The 21740-nt window shown below is 39.0% G+C and overlaps 1 protein-coding gene across 1 annotated transcript in view; it reads left to right on the forward strand.

Moving 5' to 3' along the window:
- The window catches only part of PLS1 (plastin 1), a 76013-nt gene that overhangs the window by 17367 nt on the left and 36906 nt on the right, over nucleotides 1–21740 (forward strand). Inside the window, exons 4-5 of the mRNA XM_006869857.1 lie at nucleotides 8564–8696; nucleotides 13962–14043. Of these exons, the coding sequence (XP_006869919.1) occupies nucleotides 8564–8696; nucleotides 13962–14043 (215 nt within the window). The remainder of the gene's footprint in view (nucleotides 1–8563; nucleotides 8697–13961; nucleotides 14044–21740) is intronic.

Here is a 21740-nt window from a genome sequence, read left to right on the forward strand (position 1 = left end):
CCAGCCTTACCCGTCATTGAAACTCATTGCAGCAAAAGGCAATGGCTCTGTCTTAGGTTGACTGAGGCTCCACTGATCCTTACCTGTCTTTGGCTACACGTCCTGCATATTCCGAGGGAGTGTCTTTAGCTGGAGGCCGTGAAGACGTCTCCACAGTAGTTTATACTGAACAACCGCCATCCGAAGAAGGCAGGGAAGGAGGAGACAAGCAAAGATGACAAGTATGCCAATAGCGAGAAGGGGACCCCACAATTGAGAGAGGGAAGGTATAGTAGGGAATAAATTTTTAAGGTCGCCGAGAAGTTGTTTAGCTAGTTATGCAGGTGTGCTGTCGAGGCGGGGGGCATAATGCATAGCAATTATTCGTGCATGTAACTTATTCCATTCTCGGCTGATATTCTCAGCGATCCATACTCTGTGCAGCTGGGCCTGCACTATGGGCCAAGGAAAGGCCGAAGCATTATACACAAGTTTAGTTACACAAATGGAGCGGTAATCAGCATGGCATGCAAGACGTTGCCAGACCACGACCTGCTCTAAGGTGACAAAGCAGGATCATTATACTGAGGTTCAATTAAGTTCACCAGTAACATGACAAAAGCCTAATCACAATAATACAATTTGCAATATAACAATGTTTACAATAAATGTTGGTAGAGAACCAATACAAGCCAACGTCAAATCAATGGAGTTGTTAGAATATACAATAGTAAACGGAGTTTCAAGATGATGTTGAATTAAGAATGGCTAGCATAGCCATAAAATTGTCAAAACATACAGTGGTTGATGAACAATTTACAAAAATAGGAACATCTGTTGAATCCCATTCCCAGTACCCGACAAGCAAAGCAACAAAGAGAGTCTCTGGAGTTATCTCAGCTTTCTAAAAGTTAACAGTTCTCATAGCATGCTCCGTTAAGCACTTCAACTGTCCTCAGGTGGGGGCAGCCAGTCGCTGTGGAAGAGTTGGTGGCAGGCTTGCTAGATTTTGTAGAGAGAGACGTTGGAGGGAAGAAATCAAAAGTCCAGCTGTTGGAGTCTGTGGGTGCTGGTGGAGACACGCCTTCAGATGGCTCCTCAGTGAACACTACCATGCTCCGGGGAATGGGAAGTGGCCGTCTTCTCGCTATAGGGTCGAATTAGTTGGTCTGGAATCTATAGTGTCCTGTGAAAAGACTATTTTTGCCCCTTGGTTAGTAACACATCATGTACTGTCAGAAAAAGCTGCATCAGCAGCTTTAGGGAGAGGAAGAGCACAAAGGAAGAAGGGGATTATTAAGACAGGGTACAGAAATGAAATGTGATTAATCGTTTAAAACAGGACACAATGATTTACAGGAACAAATTCTAAAATATACATCACAAATTGTCTTGATAATCTAACATCCTTAATTTTCCAGAAATTCGAGCAAATTTATATAGTACTCTTCAGGTTTGAATCCCAGAGCAGCAACTCGAGGTTTCTCAAGGCTAATTAACATACCTATAGCACCTAATCTTCAATGGTAAAGGTGAAAAGGATTTCAAAAGGTCTGAAGAAAGTCAAGCAAAAGGTCTGAAGAAAGTTAAGCTTTCAGGAGGAAGGAGAACATATAGGTCAAATTGATTAAACCCAGGGCAGTCCGAGGTAGTTGCCACCATTATCCTTAATCCAATATTCCCAGAATTTACCACTCCACCCCAAGTGAATACCCTGGGCAGTTCCTCTCCAGAACCTGCCTGTTTAATCCCAGTAAACCTGTCCTTGTTCGTCCTCTGAGGAAGTTTTACTGTCTCGGTTCTAGAGGGAAATTCGGTTTTACATGGATACCAAGAGTTCACTTTCTAAGTTTAATATTAAACATAACTGAATAATCAAATACGGAGCAGTTCTGACACTCATCCCAGGTGTACCTCAGAAAGATTCGTTCCCAGGACCCTGATGCACCTTTGATAACTCAGTAGTTTGCGTACCAGTGTTGGGGATGGATCTCCAAGCCTTTTGTCCACACTGATTAATCTGAGCATAGGCGGGCATAGGATACATAATTTGCTTTTCTATGGTATTATATTCCCCTTCCACTACTAACATGTCAAATGTGGCTCCCCCATTCCGCTGATTGTTGTTAAGGTTTGCTATATGCCGGGCTTCCTCATAATACCCAGATTTCCACAACAAATAATCACCTCCTGCAAGACAGGCAAGGGCGATGTTCTTCCAATCTAAAGATGGCAAGGCTTCTTCACAGACTATTTCTATCAAAGCCTGTGTAAAGGGAGCATTCGGCCCATATTGAGCACAAGCCATTTTTAACTCTTTTAAACTTTTAAAGGGTAAAGAGCTGTGGGTGCAAGTCTCCACATCTCTACCGTGTTCTTCTTGACCAGCAGGCGTCTGCACAATTGGATACATTTGAAAACCAGATAACTCGTCCCCCTATCTTGCTCCATCAAGCAATGCTGCCTATATCGGGGAGTATCTTGGGGTAGCTATTTTTACAGTGACAGGGGCAATCACGGGGTATTGGACTGAATGGTGGCACAGGGGTTCAAGCGTAAGGAAGTCATTGTTTCTCTTTGAGTTCTAGGTTCTCTTTCTTTGGCTAAGTCAGCAAGGGCAGCGCGCCACTGCTCCTCCTTTTGCTGTATAGTTTCAGTAAACGCCTTCTTCTCTAAAGTTAAATCTTTTAACTGACTTAAAACTACTTTCAGCACAGATCTTAGATCTTCCTCAGGCATTTCACCAGAAGTTAATGGGGAATTAGACTTGCACATGGGCGTTTCCTCTTTTTCCAGCGCCATGTTAGGGTGCAGCCCTTCTTTTTCTGCCTTATCTACTACTGCCTCTCTTACTTCCTTGTCCTTCGGTGCCGGCGCCATTTTAGGGCACGGCTTCTCCTCTTCTTGTTCCTTCTTTACGCTGACTGGAAAAAGAGCACTGACCGGAGAATCTGTCCAGGCTTCATCCCCACTATTATTTTCTTTCTTATCCTTGTGTTTCACATTCCCCAATTCTTTTTCTATGCTCAAAGTCTGTAAAGATTGTAAACCAGGGTATATGGGTGGAGGTGGAGCGGTTGGTTCTGTGGAACTGCCTCCCAGATGATCGCTGCCAAAATCAAAAGTATCTCGGACAAGCCGCCACAAACTAAACGTATCGGCAGGCACCCGGGATGGGCCATTCTGGGCATAATATTCTTGCAGTTGACGACCTGTCTGATTCCATAACTTAACACCAACCACTCCATCCTCGGGGAACCAAGGACAGACAGTATTTACAAAGTCTATGAATTTACAAAGCTACGTAGCATTTCTCTCAACATCTCTACATCCCGTGCTTTTCCCGGTTTGTTACCCATACTTACCTGATCAGATTGCCCTCCCTTCTTTTAATGTCCGCGCGTCCTTATTCTTTGGGTCTGTTTTGGAGGGTCCTTCGCGTTATCTCTCGTATTCGGGGCTCACGTTTTGGGCTCCACTTATCAGGGTCTGAGGCCTGCTCAGACCACTGCGTATGTTTCCCGAAGGAGAGGTGAGGATTAACGAACAGGCAAGGGACACAGCTGATTGCTAGTGACCAAGACAGTCTATTTTATCCAGTAATCTATCTGACCTTCTCACCACCTGGATCTCTGTTCCTAATTCAACAAATCATATACTTTGTCTCATTACAATGATTATAATCCCTTCCATGTACCATCGGTTAACAGTATTTATCTCTTTTCATTTTAGTTTTTTCTTTTTAAACACTGAGGCATATATCATAATTTAGACCACCAAAGGGCACATTCTGCAAGTCTGTCTCCTGGCTGCTACCTCTCAGTCCCTCTCTTTTCATGAATCTAGAGTCCTCAACTGCTCCTTCTCTCCATGTCCCCATCTCTGCTTCCATCTGTGGTGTTGCTGCTTCTCTGGATAAGGTCCCACATTCCATTTTTGCTCTTCTGCCTTGATGGTCCTAGGGTCCTCTGTTTTTGGACTGTAAGATTAACTACTCCCTCATTTTTGTTACAAAACTTCTAACTTTACAATTGTGACAGTCACAATTAATCATGATAACAATTACTCACTATTGAATCATAAGACTCTTAATCCCCATCTCTTTTTCCCAGACCCATCTAGAAAAGATGAAAACTATTCAGTGGGAACTCTATCTTCTACTACATACTCTTAAACTAAACTCCCTCTTGAAAACTTGTAAGCCAGTTACTTCATGCCTTTATCTCCCCCTCATTTTAGGTTGTTGTTGTTGTTGTTGTTGTTAAGTGCCATTGAGTTGATTCCGACCCATAGCAACCCTGTATAGGGTTTCCAAGGAGCAGCTGGTGAGATTGAATCACTGACCTTGCAGTTCAAATGACTTTGCATTCTGATGCATTAGTCCACAGTGCCACACTAGGACTCCTCATTTTAGGTAGCCAATGTCTAAGTTGCCCATCCCTATCTACCTTGTATACAGGGGATAGCACTGATGCTTGATGTGAAGACTCCTCCCTCTCTTTTGGTATTTTGAGCTACTACCTCCATGAGCACAGGTCAATTTCATCAAATTGTAGCAATTTACCCTCATTTACTTTATCAAAAATTGTTTTTTGTTTTTTGCTTTCTTCTGTCTTCCTCTAGTTGAGTTCTGATTTTCAAGCCATCGAGGCTAGGTCAAATGGGTACTATCTGCAAGTTTTGGTTTTCTTGTTCTATTTCATTTTTGACAACTTCCAAGTTTACTAGATTCATACATTGTACATTCCATATTTCAATTATTAATGGATGTTTGCAGCTGTTTTTTTTCTATTTGAGTTGTGACACATCAGCAAATGAAAGTCCCAAAAACTTTACTCCATTCAAGTCTTCATAATCAACTCTAATGGTCCCCAGTTGTATTTTGAGTACCTTCCAACCTGAAAGTTTCATCTTCCAGCACTATATCTGACAATATTCTGGTGTCACTCATATTGTTTTCATCTTTTGGCATGATAGCCGACAATGATCTTTTGCTATTTATAAGGTTTTAAGTGGGTGAATGTTCAGAAGTATTTCACCTCTCCTCCTTTCTCTTCTTAGTCTGAAAGCACAGCTGAACCCTGTCCACCATGAGTGACTCTGCTGGCATTTAAAATACCTGTGGCATCATTTCTAGCATGGCACATGCAAGCCACCACAAAATGACAGATGAATGGTGGTTGAGTAATGATAGCTTTGTTGTTGTTAAGTGCCGTCAACTTCGTTCTGACTCAGCAACCCTGCATAGGGTTGCCAAGGAGCAGCTGGTGGGTTTGAACTGTCAATTTTATGATAGGCAATGAAATACAATGTACACACCACAGAATTCATTCTTTTAAAGTGTATAGTTCCATGTGTTTTTAAGTATATTCTTAGAGTTGTACATTTGGCATCATGTTCTTATTTCAGAGTATTTTCAGAAAGAAAAACTATGCACCGGTTAGCAGTCACAACCCATACTCCACTCTCCCCAATTTCTGGAAAACAATAACATACTTCTATCTTGATGGATTTGCTTATTCTGGAAATTTCCTGTAAATTGCATCCTAGAGTGTGTGAGTTTTCCTTCACTTGACTTCATTCTCTGACTTATGGATATATCAAGGATCATCCATACTGTAGCATATATCAATACAACATTCCTTTCTATTGACAAACAGTATGCCATTGTATGCATAATTTATTTATGTATTCATCAGCTGGGTTGCTTCTACTTTTTGGTTATTATGCATAGTACTGATATAATCGTGTGTAAATATTTTTGTTACTTTCATGCCCTGGTATGGTGCTGTAGGATAAGTTCTGAACTGCTAACTGCAAGGTCGACAGTTCAAACCTACCAGCGCTGCTTGGAAACTCAGTACAGGGTCACTGTGAGTCAGAAACGACTCAACTGGTACTTAACAACAGCAACATATACCTAGAAGTGGAATTACCAGGTCAAATGGTGTCTCTGTGTTTAACATTTTGAGAAACTGCCACACTGTTTTCCAAATCTGCTGCACTGTTTTATAATCCCATCAGCAATGTATAATAGTTGCAATTTTTTCACCCTTACCAGTGCTTACTATTGTCTGTCTTTTTGATTATGGACATCCTAATGATTGTGGGATCATGGTTGCTTTGTATGATTAACAGTGGACTTCAAACTACAAGGTTGGTAGTTTGACCCCACACGTCACTTCACAAGGCAAAGATAAGGATCTCTACTCTAGCATAGTTGTGCAGCCTCAGAAACCTTGCAAGGAGTCAGAACTGACTCAGTGGCACTTAACAACAACAGCATTGACCGTGTAGTGATATCTCATTCTTGGTTCCTATAGCAGTGCTGTGGATTTCTGGTTTGGTGCTGTAGATTAAACATTGGACTGCAGCATTGGCTATTTAAACTCACCAGGGTCTCCTCAGAAACTCTATATAGGACTGCTGTGAGTTGGAACTGACTTGACGGCACTTAGAACAGTAATAGTGGTGCTGTGTGGGCTAGGCATTGTGCTGCCTAGCTGTAAAGATTTACAGTTTTAGAAACCCTATACAAGGTTGCTATGTGTCAGAGTTGACTTGATGCCAGTGGGTTTAGGTTTCGGTTTTTGTTTTTGTTTTTGTTTTTTTTGGTATATCTGGAAAAATTTACCCTTTCCCTGTCTTCACCTATTAAGAACCTAATTTTCAAATAATATTCCCCCCAGCCAGAAATGATTCTTTCTTTAAATTCTTTAAAACACTACATAGATCTCTAGTATGGAGTCCTGGTGTGGTGTTGTAGGATAAGCACTGGACTGTTAACTCTAAGATTGGAAGTTGAAACTCACCAGCTGCTTGCTCCTTGGAAACTTTATCTGAACTGACTCAATAGCACTTAACAACAGTTTAGGCATGTTTGACTATCTGTTTTATCATTGTACTTAAAAAATTATTGATGACAGGTATAGTGGTAATCTTTAAATCCCTGGCCTCTAAGTCCCTGAGGAGGTATGATGAGGCAAGATTAGTAGGCAGGTTATGATATATAAACAAAGGTGATATAAGAGTAACCAAAAAGTATTGCTACTAGGGTTCTAGTTCATACATGTGTAGGTTTATTCCAAACAAAATGCATTTAAACATGTTTGTGTGATCAGTGGATGGCAGCAGACAAGTTTTCTAAGTAATATAATTGTCTTAGTCTCTGTAGCATGCCTCCAACAACAACTAAAAATCCAATCAAAACTGTTTCTAAGAGGATCTCCTTGGCCAGCTAAATTCAAGGCAGAGAGGTCAGCTCAGAAGGTTATGATAACTGCTTTTGGAGATCCCAATTTTCTGAGCTAAATCCTTGGCACTTGGCACTTAGTGTTTGGTCCTACTGAAAACTTTTTGCTTTGCTACTCTGCCATCTTACCTAGGAAGAAGTTTTAAGAACATTGAAAACTACATTGATGAGGAAAAGATCAAGAAAATTGCATTGATGGTTTTGTTTCTATCACAGCAATGCACCTGTTTGTTTTTTGAGGGTTGCCCTACAATAATTTTATTGGAAAACCTTACCCAATATACCCTACAGATTTTGTGTCTTTAAACTTGTTCCCCAAATTCAAAGATCATTGAAAAGGTGTACTATTTGAGTCCCTTGAGGATGCCCAGACTGCTGTTTTGATGTAGTATAGATCAAAGATTTCAGAATTCTTGAAACTGTATAGACCTAGATGGGGAGAAGGGTATGTCAAGAATCAATAGCTTCAGAATTTGATATTTTTGTCTAATAAATGTATGTATGATTTTTTATAGCAGTGTTTTTTTCCCCAAAGGAAATTTTATTATTTACTCATAGCAGTTACGTATACACATGGACACACATAGAAACTAATTTATATTACAACATTAGCATATACCTTCCATGCAAGATTTTCATCCAAGAGATGAAGGATATCTCAGAAAATGTTAAAGAATTAATTTTTCCCCCAAAATAAATGGCAAACAAACCCCACAATTTTCTTTGATGTTTCCTATAAGAAAAGATATTTTTTTCATTATCCTGATAAACTGAAGGAGAAAACTCCAATCTGTTATTGCATACATTTTGTTTTCCAAAATGGTTCTTTGCACACTGCATCATATTACAATAGTATCTTTGGGATCCTTAAATTGATGAAATTTGTTTGTAGTCAAGTTACAATTTAGTTTTGAGTGAATACATTAGTGCAGTGGTTTTAAAGTGCAGTTTGAGGAATCCGTGGGGGTCCCTGAGAATCTTTTTTAGGTATTCTGCAAGGCTGAAGGTATTTTTGCTACAATACAAATATATTATAGCAGTACTTTTTGACTTGTCTCATATATCTGGATTCTGATTCATTAGCTCTCAGAAGCAATTTATGTTTGAAAAGATCTTAGAATCAAGTTGAATATTCTTTTAAGGTAAAAACCTTGTTCTCCCCTAAATAAATTAGATCAAAAGTGGAATTAATTCTCTTTTCTACTTTTTAAAAACTCTTTATTGTGTGAGCAGTAGTCATTTGCTAACCTTGAGCAGAAATTGAAAAGTATATTTTGTAATGAGGTGAGTTTTGTGAAATGTGGTTTGCTTACCAAATTTTTCTGTTTTCAGAGGAAGAAAAAGTGGCTTTTGTGAACTGGGTAAACAAAGCTCTGGAGGATGACCCTGACTGTAAGCATCTCATACCCATGAACCCTAATGATGGCAGTCTTTTCAGATCGCTTGCAGATGGCATATTACTTTGGTGAGTTGAACATTAGATTAAGTTGGCATACTGTGGTTGCTTCATGATGAGCATTCCATGAAAGCTACCATTTAGCAAATACACTATGTTTTTGGAATTAGTTAACAAATAGGTACTTAGGTTTTGAAAAACATGTATCACATAGAAAATTTAAAACTTACTGTATGTTTCCTAAAGTTTTTCTTCAAATGCTTTCCTTTATTTTTGGTGTCTTTTTCATCTATTTACACAGTTGTTGTTAAGTGCCGTTGAGTCAGTTCTGACCCATAGCGACCCTGTATAGGGTTTCAAGGAGCAGCTGGTGAGCTTGAACTTCTGACCTTGTAGTTCAAACCAATTTTGCATGCCTGGAAACTCTGGATTTATAAATCAAATTAATTAAAAAATGTTCACAGGTTTTCTTTTTACACTTTCCTGTGAGGGATTGTTGATTACTGACTGGGACAGGAATATGAAGTATAAAAGAAAAATGGACTTAATTTGTGCTTAAATGAAAATGTTTTAATTTACCTTATAAGAAGGGAGTTCAAAAATGGTCATGGGGAAAGGAAATGAAAAGATAAAAATAGAAAATATAGACTTCATTTCTTAAAACAAACTCCATCTAGGTCGAGACCCTTTTGTAAGCGATATCAGTCATTTAGTCCATCCCTAAAAAAACAGGTACTGGGCACTTAGCCATGTCAATGCAGTCTTTATTGCATTATTAACTGAAGGAATTTTTGTGTGTGTGTATGATATATTATTTAATAAATTTCAGAATTACACAGAGTTAGGCAGAAAGAGTTAGCAATAGATTTAAAGATTTGATCGTTTTCTCTATAACTTTTCTTCAAACCCCAAGCCATAGGAGGGTCAATTCAAGATGGCAGACTAGGATTGTATCTAGGTCCTCTACAATAAAAACCTGACAAACCGAGTAAACTAGATATGGATGACACTCTCAGAACCATGAGCTTGAAAGGAAAGTATAAAGAAATAGATCAAACACTGATCAGAAGAGACTTAATGAAAACACCAAACAAGGAGATAAGGAGAATGATGAATTGCCAACACAGCATGGTCATTTTGAATTATTGCAAGCAGCATTCTGATTGGGGTGGGAACCAGATAACAGCTGCACTCATCCAGGACTGCACTAGCACTGGTGCACTACACAATCACACTGGTGATTGATGACCAGAGACGTGTGATCACTCACTCCCTTTACCCTAGACAGCCTTCCAGTGACCAGCGGCATGGTGCTCCACCCCCACCAACACAGTAACCAGTCAAACCCCTCTCCCCTGGCCAGTGCTGTGCCTCATTCCCTCCCATTTGTCTAAGTTCTTCCCCTCATTTTTTTTTTTTTTTTTTTTTACATTTTTATTGAGAATTGAGTGATAGTTTGCATGGAGGAACATCAGTTTTATATTCATCCTACCATATTAATTTCATTGCAATGATTACAATCCCCTGCATGCTTCATCATTCAACAGTATTTGCTTCTATTCCCTTGTTTTATTTTGGGCTTTTTGGATATGCACCAAAACACTTAGGAATATACAATCATTCAAACAGCCAAAGGGGAGCACACCCTGAAAGCCTGCCCCCCAAGCCACCAGCACACATCTCCTCTCCCTCCATGAGTCTAGAGTCCTCAGCTGCTCCTTCTCTCCATCCCATCATCTCTGCCTCCATCTCTGGCATTGCCGTGTCTCTGGCTAGGGTCACAAACTCTGTTCCTGCTCTTCTCCCTTGATGGTCCCAGGGTCCTCTGCTCCGGGACTATAAGATCAACCACTCACCCCTTTTTGATACAAAACTCTACCTTTACAGATGCAACAATCGAAATTAGTCATGATAACAGTTATTCACTATTGAATCATGAAAGTCTTGTCCCCATCTCCTTTCACAAGACCTGTCTAGACAGGATGAAAACCACTGAATCTAAACTCCCTCTTGAAAACTTGTAAGCCAGTCACTTTGTGCCTTTACAGGCCACACACACACACACATTTTAGGTAGCCAATGTCTTAAGTTTCCCATCCCTGTCACTCCTGTGTACAAAGGGGATGGAAATGATCCTTGCTGTAAAGATTCTTTCCCTCTTGGTTGGTATTTTAAGCTATGACAAACATAAGTATAGGTCAGGTTCTGTAGCGATTTATACTTGTTTTCTTTTAAAAAAAATTTTTTCCCCTTCTTTTCCTTCCCATAGTTGGGTTCTGAACATCTAGACATTGCAGCTAGATCCTGTGGGCACTGTTTGCTAGTTTGGGTGCCCTTGTGCATATCCCCTCACTTCATATCAGCTGGATGCTTCACTCTCAGCTCTAGCCCTCTGTGGCTATGTCCTTGTCCATGGGCTCAGATGTCCCCAGGTCTCATTGTACTTTGGTCCAAACAGCTCTCACCACACTCCAGGTTGTTGGAGGTCTGTGTAACTTGGTCAGACTCAGCCCACCTCTTCATTGCTGTTTTTCCCCCACTTCCTTTCACCAGTAGTAGACCAACGTGGTTGCCAGCAAGCTTACATGCCTGCTTGTGTAAGAAATTGTTTTTTAAGATTAGAGAACAGAAGTCAGAAGGAGTCAAATCAGGACTGTAGGGTAGATGCCTTATGATTTCCCATGGAAACTCTTGCAGAATTGTCCTTGTTTGATGAGAAGAATGAAAACGATCATTGCCATAGGGAAGGAAGATTCGAAGACGAAAATTTTCCAGATACTTTTTCTGTGAAAGCTTTGGCTAACTTTCTGTAAACACTCTTTCAATAAGCAAATATTATCGTTCTTTGGTCTTTCAGAAAGTCAGTAAGCAAAATGTCTTGAGTAAGTATCCCTGAAACTGTTGCCATGGCTTCTGCTCTTGACATGTCTGCTTTTGCTGGACCACTTCAACATCCTCTTTTCCTGTCTTAAAGTGAGTTATCCATTTGTAAACTGCAGATTTTCATTGGTAACTATGGTCCCCATAAACGTTTGGTAACACATCAGTTATTTTGCCATTCTTTTACCCAAGCTTTACTATAAATTTGATATTTGTCTTGCTTCAGTTTTAGCAGAATTCCTGTTGCTTTGTGATAGGGTCTCTGAGCTCTGGTAGCATAGTGGTTACGAATCGGGCTGCGAACCTTAAGGTCAGCAGTTCGAAACTACCGGCTGTTCCATGGGAGAAAGATGAGGTTTTCTGCTCCCGTAAAGATTTACAGCCTCAGAAACCCTATACAGGGTTGCTGTGAGTCGGAACTGACTCCATGGCACTTAACCGCCACCACCATGGTTTGGAATTGACTCGACAGCACTTAACAACAACATCTTGGTCTTAGTGCCTCCAACTAGATCCTGACATAACAACTAACTATGAGTTTATTTAGAGGCAAAAAGAAACGTTGAAATTGATGCATAGTTTTTTGCCCATAATATTCATTTTCCATGAACTTTTTGAAGACCCCGTTTATTGCTTCTTTGCAATCTGTTTCTACTCCCAAAGAACTCTGTGGCATAGTGGTTAAAGTGCTCTATTGCTAATTAAAAGGTAGGTGGTTCGAATGCTCAGGCTACTCCACAAGAGGGCGATGTGGAGATGTCACAGTCTGTTTCTGTAAAGATATGTAGCCTTGGAAACCCTGTGGTCCTGTAGGGTCCCTGTGAGTCAGACAGGACTTGATGACAGTGGATTTGGCTTTGGCAGTGTTTTCTCCCTAGATAGTAAATTCTTTCATGACACATCTTTGTTTGTATTGTTTGTACTAAATACAGCAAACTTCTGTATATAAAGAAGCTGTGTTTTTATTTTAAGTTTATCAAAATACAGAAAATGTACTAAGAAAAAAATAAACATCACCAATATTTCTGTCACTCATAATTAACGATTACTAGTCATTTGTTTGGATTCACAATTGGCACTCATGGAAGTAACAGTCAAAATGAAATGATGTATTGCACTAGGAAAACCTACTGCACAAGACCTTGTAAAAGTGTTCAAGAGCAAAGATGTCAGTATGAGGACTAAGGTGTGTCTAAATCCAAGCCATAGTATTTTCAGTAGCCTCATGTGGAAGTTGGACAATAAGTAAGGAAGCCCGTAGAATAATTGATGCATTTGAGTTATGGTGTTGGAGAAGGATGTTGAAAGTACCATGAACTGCCAAAAGAACAAACAAATCTGTGTTGGAAGAAGTACAGCCAGAATGTTCCTTAGAAGCAAGGATGGCGAGACTTTTCTCATACTTCGGACATAATATCACGCAGGACCAATCCCTGGAGAAGGACTTCATGCTTGGTAAAGTGGAGGGTCAATAAAAGAAGGTAGCACCTCCAATGAGATGGATTGACACCATGGCAGAAGCAATGGGCTCAATCAAGCATAACAACAATTGTGAGAATGGCACAGGACCAGGCATCTGTTGTGTATGGGGTTACTATGAGTCAGAACCACTCAACAGTACCTAACAAGTATTCTGGCACATTTCCTTCCAGTCGTTTCTCTATTTTTTACTTAAAAAACAAACTAAACAAATAAAAACCCGTCCTGCTGTGGCACTGTGGGATAAAGCATTGGATCACAAGGTCAGTTTGAACCCCAAGGTCAGTGGTTCAAACTCACCAGCCAGTCCTTGGAAACCCTATATAGGGTCGCTATGAGTCAGCACCAACTCCACGGTACTTAACAACAATAACAACCATGTGAATATAGGGTATCAGTTTCAAGACATTAGTTTATGCTGACCTCACCCCCAATTTTAATCTTCTTTGACCTTCAGAGAAAATTGCAATTTTTGAATAGAATGAGTATTTTCCTATCTCTTTTCTAAACAATAAAACATATTATGAAACAAACAACATTTATATTCATTTCATTGAAAATGTCTGAATTATTGAGATACTTGACAGATTGTCAATGGCTTTTTATCTTTTTTCAACAATAGTAATTATAACAAAAGTGTTGATATTATCTTATGAAACCTGGCTTCTCAAGAACTTCTCTGTTCGCATTTCAGGCTACATAATGTTAATGATCACTAAATTAAAGACAAGACTCATATGAAGAAAATGCAAGACTTAAAAAACTAGGAGGAAAATGTACTGACAGACTTATTTTAGGATAAGGAAAATTTCTTGTATTTTTAAACTAAATTTCTGATTTGAATTATGATATAGTATTTTAAAGTAATGGGTTATTGTAACATTTAAAAAAATTAACTATTTTGGCTGCTTGCAAAAATAAACTGAAAGTATTTTGGGGAACCTTAAACTAAATTGTCACCATTTTTTTCTTTAGCAAAATGATCAACTTGTCTGAACCTGATACAATTGATGAAAGAGCCATTAATAAGAAAAAACTCACCCCTTTCACTATTTCTGTAAGTATTTGTCCTTTGCTGGTTATCATATGACTATACTGTGACATGTAAGCTTGATATAAGCTCAGATGGAGCCTTTGACTACATAATTTTGTTTTCCTATAAAAACTGGATTTTTGTTCAGTGCACATTAAGTTGCATTTTGTAATGAATGAAATAGAATTTCAAGTTCTTTGGATGTTGCTTAATAGTATTCATGTTGTATTGCTGTAATTATTGAGTGATTTGATTCATGATTAGTTGCTTGATGCCAATGTTCCTATTGATTGGCTGGAAAAAGAACACTGATTACACAGTGTACCACAGATTTAACCATTTCCCCACATTTTAAACTCTTCTTTTTGCACTAAGTATTTCTGTAGTTAGCTTTTCCATTTAAGCCTTTTAAAGTCCAGAAGTTTATAGTTAGGATTTCCTTCCTCAAGATTACTAGATTGAATGGATATTAATATTTACTGAACATTGACTAGGTACTGGTCTTCTAAGCACACTAGGAGAATTAACCCCTAACTCCTTTATCAATTTATAAGGTAAAATAATGATTTTACAGATGAGGAAACTACGGCACGGAGATGTTACACTGTGGCAAGCTAAGGTTTGATCCTAAGTGGTCTAACTCCAGCGTTGCCTTCTTAATCACTATGCCATATGCCTCTCTCAAGTGGTGGTAGTAATAGCAAGTATTTAATGTGCTCATTCTAACAGCAGCTATTAAAATAGATTCCTTCATTTCCATTGGCAAGTTCTGTCTTTGATTCTGGCAGTATCATCAAATGTCTTCAGGAAAAGTGGGCCATAAGACAGTGGTACATAGTTTGGAGGACTTTTCAAGGAATTCTCCCATTTCCTGTCTTCCTTGGAAAGTATAGACTTGGAAAGTATGGCCCTTTTGCTCCCTACTTGACAATAGGTCTATAATGTTGCATATACTTAGCAGAGTCCACCATTATTGAAAAAGCCTTTCTAACTGCAGTGGTCAGAAAACGATTTCCTTTCACATTGTGCCAGGATGCTTTTTCTAATATTCATGATTATGGAAAATATTCATATTCATATAATTTTAGACTACATGTATGTGTCATGCAATATTTTTAGACCCTGATGCTGGAATACTGAAGTCTTTTACTATTGTATAAATATAATTTTGGTTTCACTTTTAATGCAGGACATTAAAGAAAAAAGAGGAAAAAAATACTATATGTAATAATTTTTCAGAAAGTAGCTCCAGAATGGGTTTGAAAGGCTAAGCATTATGCAACTTTATTTTGAGATTAGCATTCTTCAATACTAATAGGGGTAGTGTTGTAGGTGTCTAGAATGCTTGAAAGAGAATGCCATTGTGGGCCGTGGAAAGACTGAGATGTCCAGAAAGTGACAATGTGTTACTGTGGATATTAATCTGTCTTGTTTGTGTAGTAACTTTAGAGCTATGGGAATAGGCCTGCTAGAAAACTACCAGTTTTGAATGAAACTCGATCTCAAAAAAGCCTCATTCATTTTTAAAAGAATGTGATGAGACCGTTTTTCATCCTAAAATGACAAGATTAATAATATCATGACATATGAAAGAAAAGAAAGATAAAAGGATGAAAATGAAATACAGTCATGATGAAAGCAAGGGAAATGGACAGGTCAGGTAGATAAAGGCAGAACTCAAGATATTGAAGGTTTTCTCATCTGTCTTCTGCCTAATGTACTATTGAGCTGTATTTCTTTGCATGTTTATGATTATTGAAAAAAAAAATAGTTATATGAATAAGATTCTCAAAAGCATGGTAGTGATTTGTTGTTGTTAGGTGCCATCAAGTGAGTTCCAATTTATAATGACCCTCTGCACAAGATGAAACACTGCCTGGGCATGCGCCTCACAATTGTCATGTTTGAGTCCACTGTTGGAGCTATTGTGTTAGTTCATCTTGATAGGAGGTTTCCTCAATTTCTCTGACTCTTTACATTTCCAAACATGATACCTTCTTCCAGGACAGTGGTGTGTCCTGATAAAATGTCCAAAGTATGTGAGACGAAGTCTGGCTGTACTTCTTCCAGACAGATTTGTTTGTTCTTCTGGCAATACACAGTACTTTCAGTAATTTTCACCAACACCATCATTCAAATACACTGATTCTTCTATTGTCATCCGTATTCATTGTCCAGCTTTCACATGCATAGTTTATTGTTAGGTGCCGTCCATTTGGTTCTAACTCAAAGTGACCATATGCACTACAGAATGAAACACTGTCTTGTCCTTCACCAGTCTCAAAATTGTTGTTATACTTGAGTCTATTGCTGCTCTCACTGTTTTATTGAATCTCATTGAGGGTCCCTCCTCTTTTTCACTGACCCACCACTTTACCAAATATGATGTCCTTCTCCAGAGACTGGTCCCTTCTGATAACGTCCGAAGTACGAGAGACAAAGTCTCGTCATCCTGACTTCTTATGAGCATACTGGCTGTACTTCTTCCTACACAGAACTGTTTATCTTTCTGGCAGTGCATGGTACTTTTAATAATCTTCTCCAACACCATAATTTAAATGCATCAATTCTTCTATGTCTTCCTTATTCAATGGCCAGTTTTCAAATGCAAATCAGACTATTGAATATACCACGGCTTTTGTCACTGCCCCGTAGTCCTCAAACTGGTATCTTGGGTCTTGAACATTTTTTAAGAGGTCTTGTGCATCAGATTTATCTAATGCAATATGTTGTTTGATTTTTTTAATATAATTTTTTTATTGTGAATTGAGTGAAGATTTACAGACAAGATCACCAGTTTCACATTCAACAACTCATACTCTTTGTTTCACCTCAACGATTGCAATCACTTCCATGCAACAACAGCTATGTTGTTTCCACACTGTGTTTCCTATTTTCATTCCACCCAGCTTCCCATCCTTTTCAACTTTGTCCTTAGGCAAATGTTGCCCTTTTGATTTCGAATGATAGACCATTCCATGGTGAGCATACCTTACTAGTGTTGTTGTTCCCCCCTATATACTTAGCAACTGCTTAGCTGAAATTTGGGCTACAAGGGTAAGTTCTTTTCCAGGCCTGAAGAGTAGTTGAGGACTATAGATTCAGGTTCCTCCAGTCTGTTTCTGATCAATAAGCCCTGTCTTTTTAAAAAACAATTTTGAGTTTTGTTTCACATTTTCTGCTGCTTTATCCAGAATTTTCTAATCTGACTACTTTCAAAGCAGTAAATTGCGGTAGCTGGGCACCATCTAGGTCTTCTGGCCTTTGAATCATGGAGACTGATGTTCATATATTTCATTAGTCCATTGGACTAATTGAATCCAAGCTCCTTCAAGTCTCATCACTCTTTCTTCCACACATGGAGAGATCAATGACGGCACCTTAGACAGCTGTTTATGAGCTGTTAAGATTCCAGATGCTACTCACCAAAGTTTGTGGACTATGTTATGCCAGTTGAGCATGGTGTCACCTGGGACTGTGGTCCTGAGTCACAGTCTTAAGATGTTTGATAATATCTAATAACTTTTCATCATTTTACCTACTGTAATCTCCACCACATTCCTTGTTGTATTTGCAGGGGAAAAAAAAAAATACCCAGGGACAAATACCCTCTTTCAAACTCATACATTTGTGGGATGTATATATATGTATACCACTCTTCTCATACCCATTATCCTTTGTCTCTGCTCATGTATCTACCTGCAGAACACTGTTGTTCTGAAATTGTGTATATATAACCATTTACCTTTATCCGTTTTAGGCCTTGCATACCTCCCTGTGTCTTCATCATTATTCTGCCAACCTCCCTTTTGCTGTATATTGCCTGGCACCTGAACTAACATGTATCTATCTACTCTCTAGCCAGTGAATTACTCTTCCCTTCTCTTTCACCCCTGGTAACCATCAAAACAGGTTTCTTTTAGTATGAAAACCCAATCTTGAGGTTTTCAATAGTGGTCTCATACAATATTTGTCACTTTGTGATTAACCAACTTCACTCAGCATAATGTCTACCAGTTTCATCCAAATTATTAGGTTTTTCTTGCAGATTCATTGTTGTTTTTCAGTGTTGCATAGTATTCCATTGTATATATATACCAAAGTTTGCTTATCTATTCTTCCATTGATGGGCATTTATGCTGTCTCCATCTTTTTGCTATTGTGAATAGTGTTTCAATGAACATTGATGTGCATATATGTACTTGTTTCTTGTGGTTCTTATTTCTTGTGGCTATATACCAAGGATTCCTGATGTGGCACTGTGGGTTAATGCGCTGAACTGCAAGGTTGGTTTGAACTGTAAGATCTGCAGTTCAAGCTCACCATCTGTTCCTCAGAAACCCTATACAGGGTCACTATGGGTCATAACTGACTCAATGGCACACAACAACAGCAATATACCAAGTAGTGGGATTGCTGTGTCATAACGGTATTGCTATTTCCAGCTTCCTGAGGTAATGCCATGGCATTTTCCACAGTGGCTGAACCATTTACAGTCCTACCAGCAATGTAGGAGGGTGTCAATCTCTCCACACCCTTGCCAGCATTTGTTGTTTTCTGTTTCTTTTTAAAAGTTTGCTATTAATGCTGGTGTGAAATGATATCTCATAGTTGTTTTGATTTACATCTCTCAAATGGCTTATGTTCATGAACATTTCTTAATCTGTTTGTTGGCTGCTGGGAGGTGTTTGTTGTGAAGTGTCCATTCTTGTCCTATGTCCATTTTAAAGTGTCCATTCATGTCCTATGTCCATGTTTTTGCTTTTGTTTTTTGTCCCCTTGTAGAGGTGGTGTCGTTTTCTATAAATTTTTTAGATCAGTCTCTTGTCTGAGGTGTTGCAAATTTTTGTTTTCCTGGTCTGTGGGCTCCCTTTTTACTCTTTTGGCAAATCTTTTTTTGCACATAAGTGCCTATTTTTAGGATTTCTCAAGCATCTATTTTATCTTCCACTGTTGGTATGTTTTTAGTAATATTTGACAGTGTATTGATGCCATGTATTAGAGCCCCTAAGTTTGTCCCTATTTTTTCATTGATAATCCTTATGGTTCTAGATTTTACATTTAGGTCTTTAAGCCATGTTGAGTTTCTTTTTGTATATGGTGTGAGATATGGATCTTGTTTCATTCTTCTGCAAATGAATTTTGCCAGCACATTATGTTGAAAAGACTATCTCTTCCCCATTTAATGTGTTTGGACCTTTGTCAAAGATCAGCTGACTGTATGTGGATGGATTTATTTCTGGGTTCTCAATTTTGTTACAATGGTCTATGTTCCTTTTGTTGTACCAGTACCAAGCTATTCTGACCACTGTGGCTGTGTAGTAAATTTTGAGATCAGGGAGTGAGAGGCCTCCAAATTTTTTGTTATTGTTAAGTGCCGTCCAGTCGATTCTGACCCTTAGTGACCCGGTATAGGGTTTTCAAGGAGCAGCTGGTGAGCTTGAACCACTGATGTTGCAGTCCACATGACTTTGCAGTCTGATGCATTAGCCCACCGCGCCACACCAGGACTCTTGTTCTTATGTAGTGCTTTGCTTATTCGACATCTCTTTCCTTTCCATATCAAGTTAGTGTATCATTTGTATTAGTGTTGATTGTGGATTCAAGCAAAATGAAGTCTTGGACAATGTTATTCTTTTCTCTGTTTATCATGATGTTATTTATTGGTCCAGCTGTAAGAACTGTTGTTTTCTTTACATTGAGGTGCAATCCATACTGAAGGATGTAGTCCTTGATCATTATCAGTACATATTTTAAGTCCTCTTCCCTTCCAGCAGGCAAAGTTTTATCATCTGCATATCCCAAGTTGTTAGTGAGTCTTTCTCCAATTCTAATGCCACTTTTTCCTTCATACGATCAAGCTTCTTCAGTTTTATGCTCAGCATACAGATTGAACAAGTATGGTGAAAGAATACAAGGCTTGTACACATCCCTGCTGATTTTAAACCATTCAATATCCCCTTGTTATGTTCGAAAGACTGCCTCTTGGTCTATGTAAATGTTCCTCACGGGCAGAATTAAGTGTACTGGAAGACCCATTCTTCACAATGTTGTCCATAGTTTGTCATGATCCATGTAGTCAAAAGCCTTTGTATAGAAAATGAAACACAAGTAAAATGTCTCTCTGGTATCCTCTGCATCTGATGTCACCAATGATATCCCTAGGTCCACATCCTCTTCTGAATCTGGCTTGAATTTGTAGCAGTTCCCTAATGGTGTACTATTGTAACCATATTTTAATTATCTTCTGCAAAATTTTATTTCTATGAGATATTAATGACACTCTTAAGTGATTTCCACATTTTGTTGGGTCTTTTTGGATTGAGCACAAATGCCAATCTCTTTGAATCAGTGGGCCAGATAGCTGTCTTCCAATTTCTGGGCATAGGTGAGTGAGTCCCTCCAGTGCTGCTTCAGTTTGATGAAAGATTTCAATTTGTACTTCATAAGTTCCTTGGAGTTTTATTTTTCATCAATGCCTTCAGTGCTGCTTGAAGCTCTTCTTCAATACCATCAATTCTTACTTATATGCACCCTTTTGAAATAGTAGAGCACTGAGCATTTGTTTTGGGTACAGTAACTTTGTATATTCCTTTCACCTTCTTTTCATGCTTCTCCATTTTTCAATATTTTGCCCATAGCATCCTTCACTATTGCAAGTCAAGACTTGAATTTTGTCTTCAGTTCTTTCAGCTTAAGAAATTCTGAGTATGTTTTTCCCTTTCATTTTTCTCCTCCAGGTCTTTGCACATTTCAATATAATAGTTGACTTGGTCTTCTCAAGCTGCCCTTTGGAATTTTTTGTTTAGATTTTTTTACCCCAATGTTTATTGTGAATTATGTGATATTTTAAATGGGAAAACATTAGCTTTACACTCATCCTATCATATATCATTTCATAGCCATGGTTACAATCCCCTCCATGCATCATCAAACAACCAAAGGATATCCACTGCAAGCCTGCTCCCCAGGCATCAGCACAAGCCCCTCTCCCTCTCTGAGTCTAGAGTCCCCAGCTGCTCCATCTCTCCACTTCATCATCTCTCCCTCCATCTCTGGCGTCACTGCTTCTTTGGGTAGGGTCCCACACTCCGCTCTTGGACTGCAAAGTCAGTCACTCTCCTTCTTTTGCTACAAAAGTCCACCTTTACATTTCCAACCCTCACAATCAGTCCTGATAACAATTATTCACTATTGTATCACAAGGACCTATCCACGTCTCCTTTCATCAGCCCCACCCAGACTCATTGGATACTACTCAATGGAGGTTCTACCTTCCTCCGTGCCCTCTGGATCTAGGCTCCCTCTTGAAAGCTTGTAAGCCAATCACTTCTTACCTTTGTAGCCCCCATCCCCATTTTGAATAGCCAATGTCCAAGTTGCCCATCCCTGTCTACTCTGTGTATGGAGGGGATGGGAATGATCTTTGCTGTAAATATTTGTTCCCTCTTTTGAGCTACTGCATCCATAGGTGTAGGTCAAGTTCATCAAATTGTATCAGATTACTAGTTGAGCTCTGATCATCTAGTCATTGAAGCCAGGTCGAGTGGGTATTATCTGCAGGTGTGTATGTTCTTTTGCATATGCCCTCTCTTCTTATCAGCTGGTGGCTTCACTCTCCACTCTAGTTCTCTGTTGCTATGTCACTGACTCTGGGCCCAAGAGTCCCCAGGTCTTGCCACAATTCAGGTCTCCACCTGGGTTCACAGGAGTCTATTGAA

Source organism: Chrysochloris asiatica, unplaced genomic scaffold, assembly GCF_000296735.1.
Source record: "Chrysochloris asiatica unplaced genomic scaffold, ChrAsi1.0 scaffold00136, whole genome shotgun sequence".
NCBI classification, from domain to species: domain Eukaryota; kingdom Metazoa; phylum Chordata; class Mammalia; order Afrosoricida; family Chrysochloridae; genus Chrysochloris; species Chrysochloris asiatica.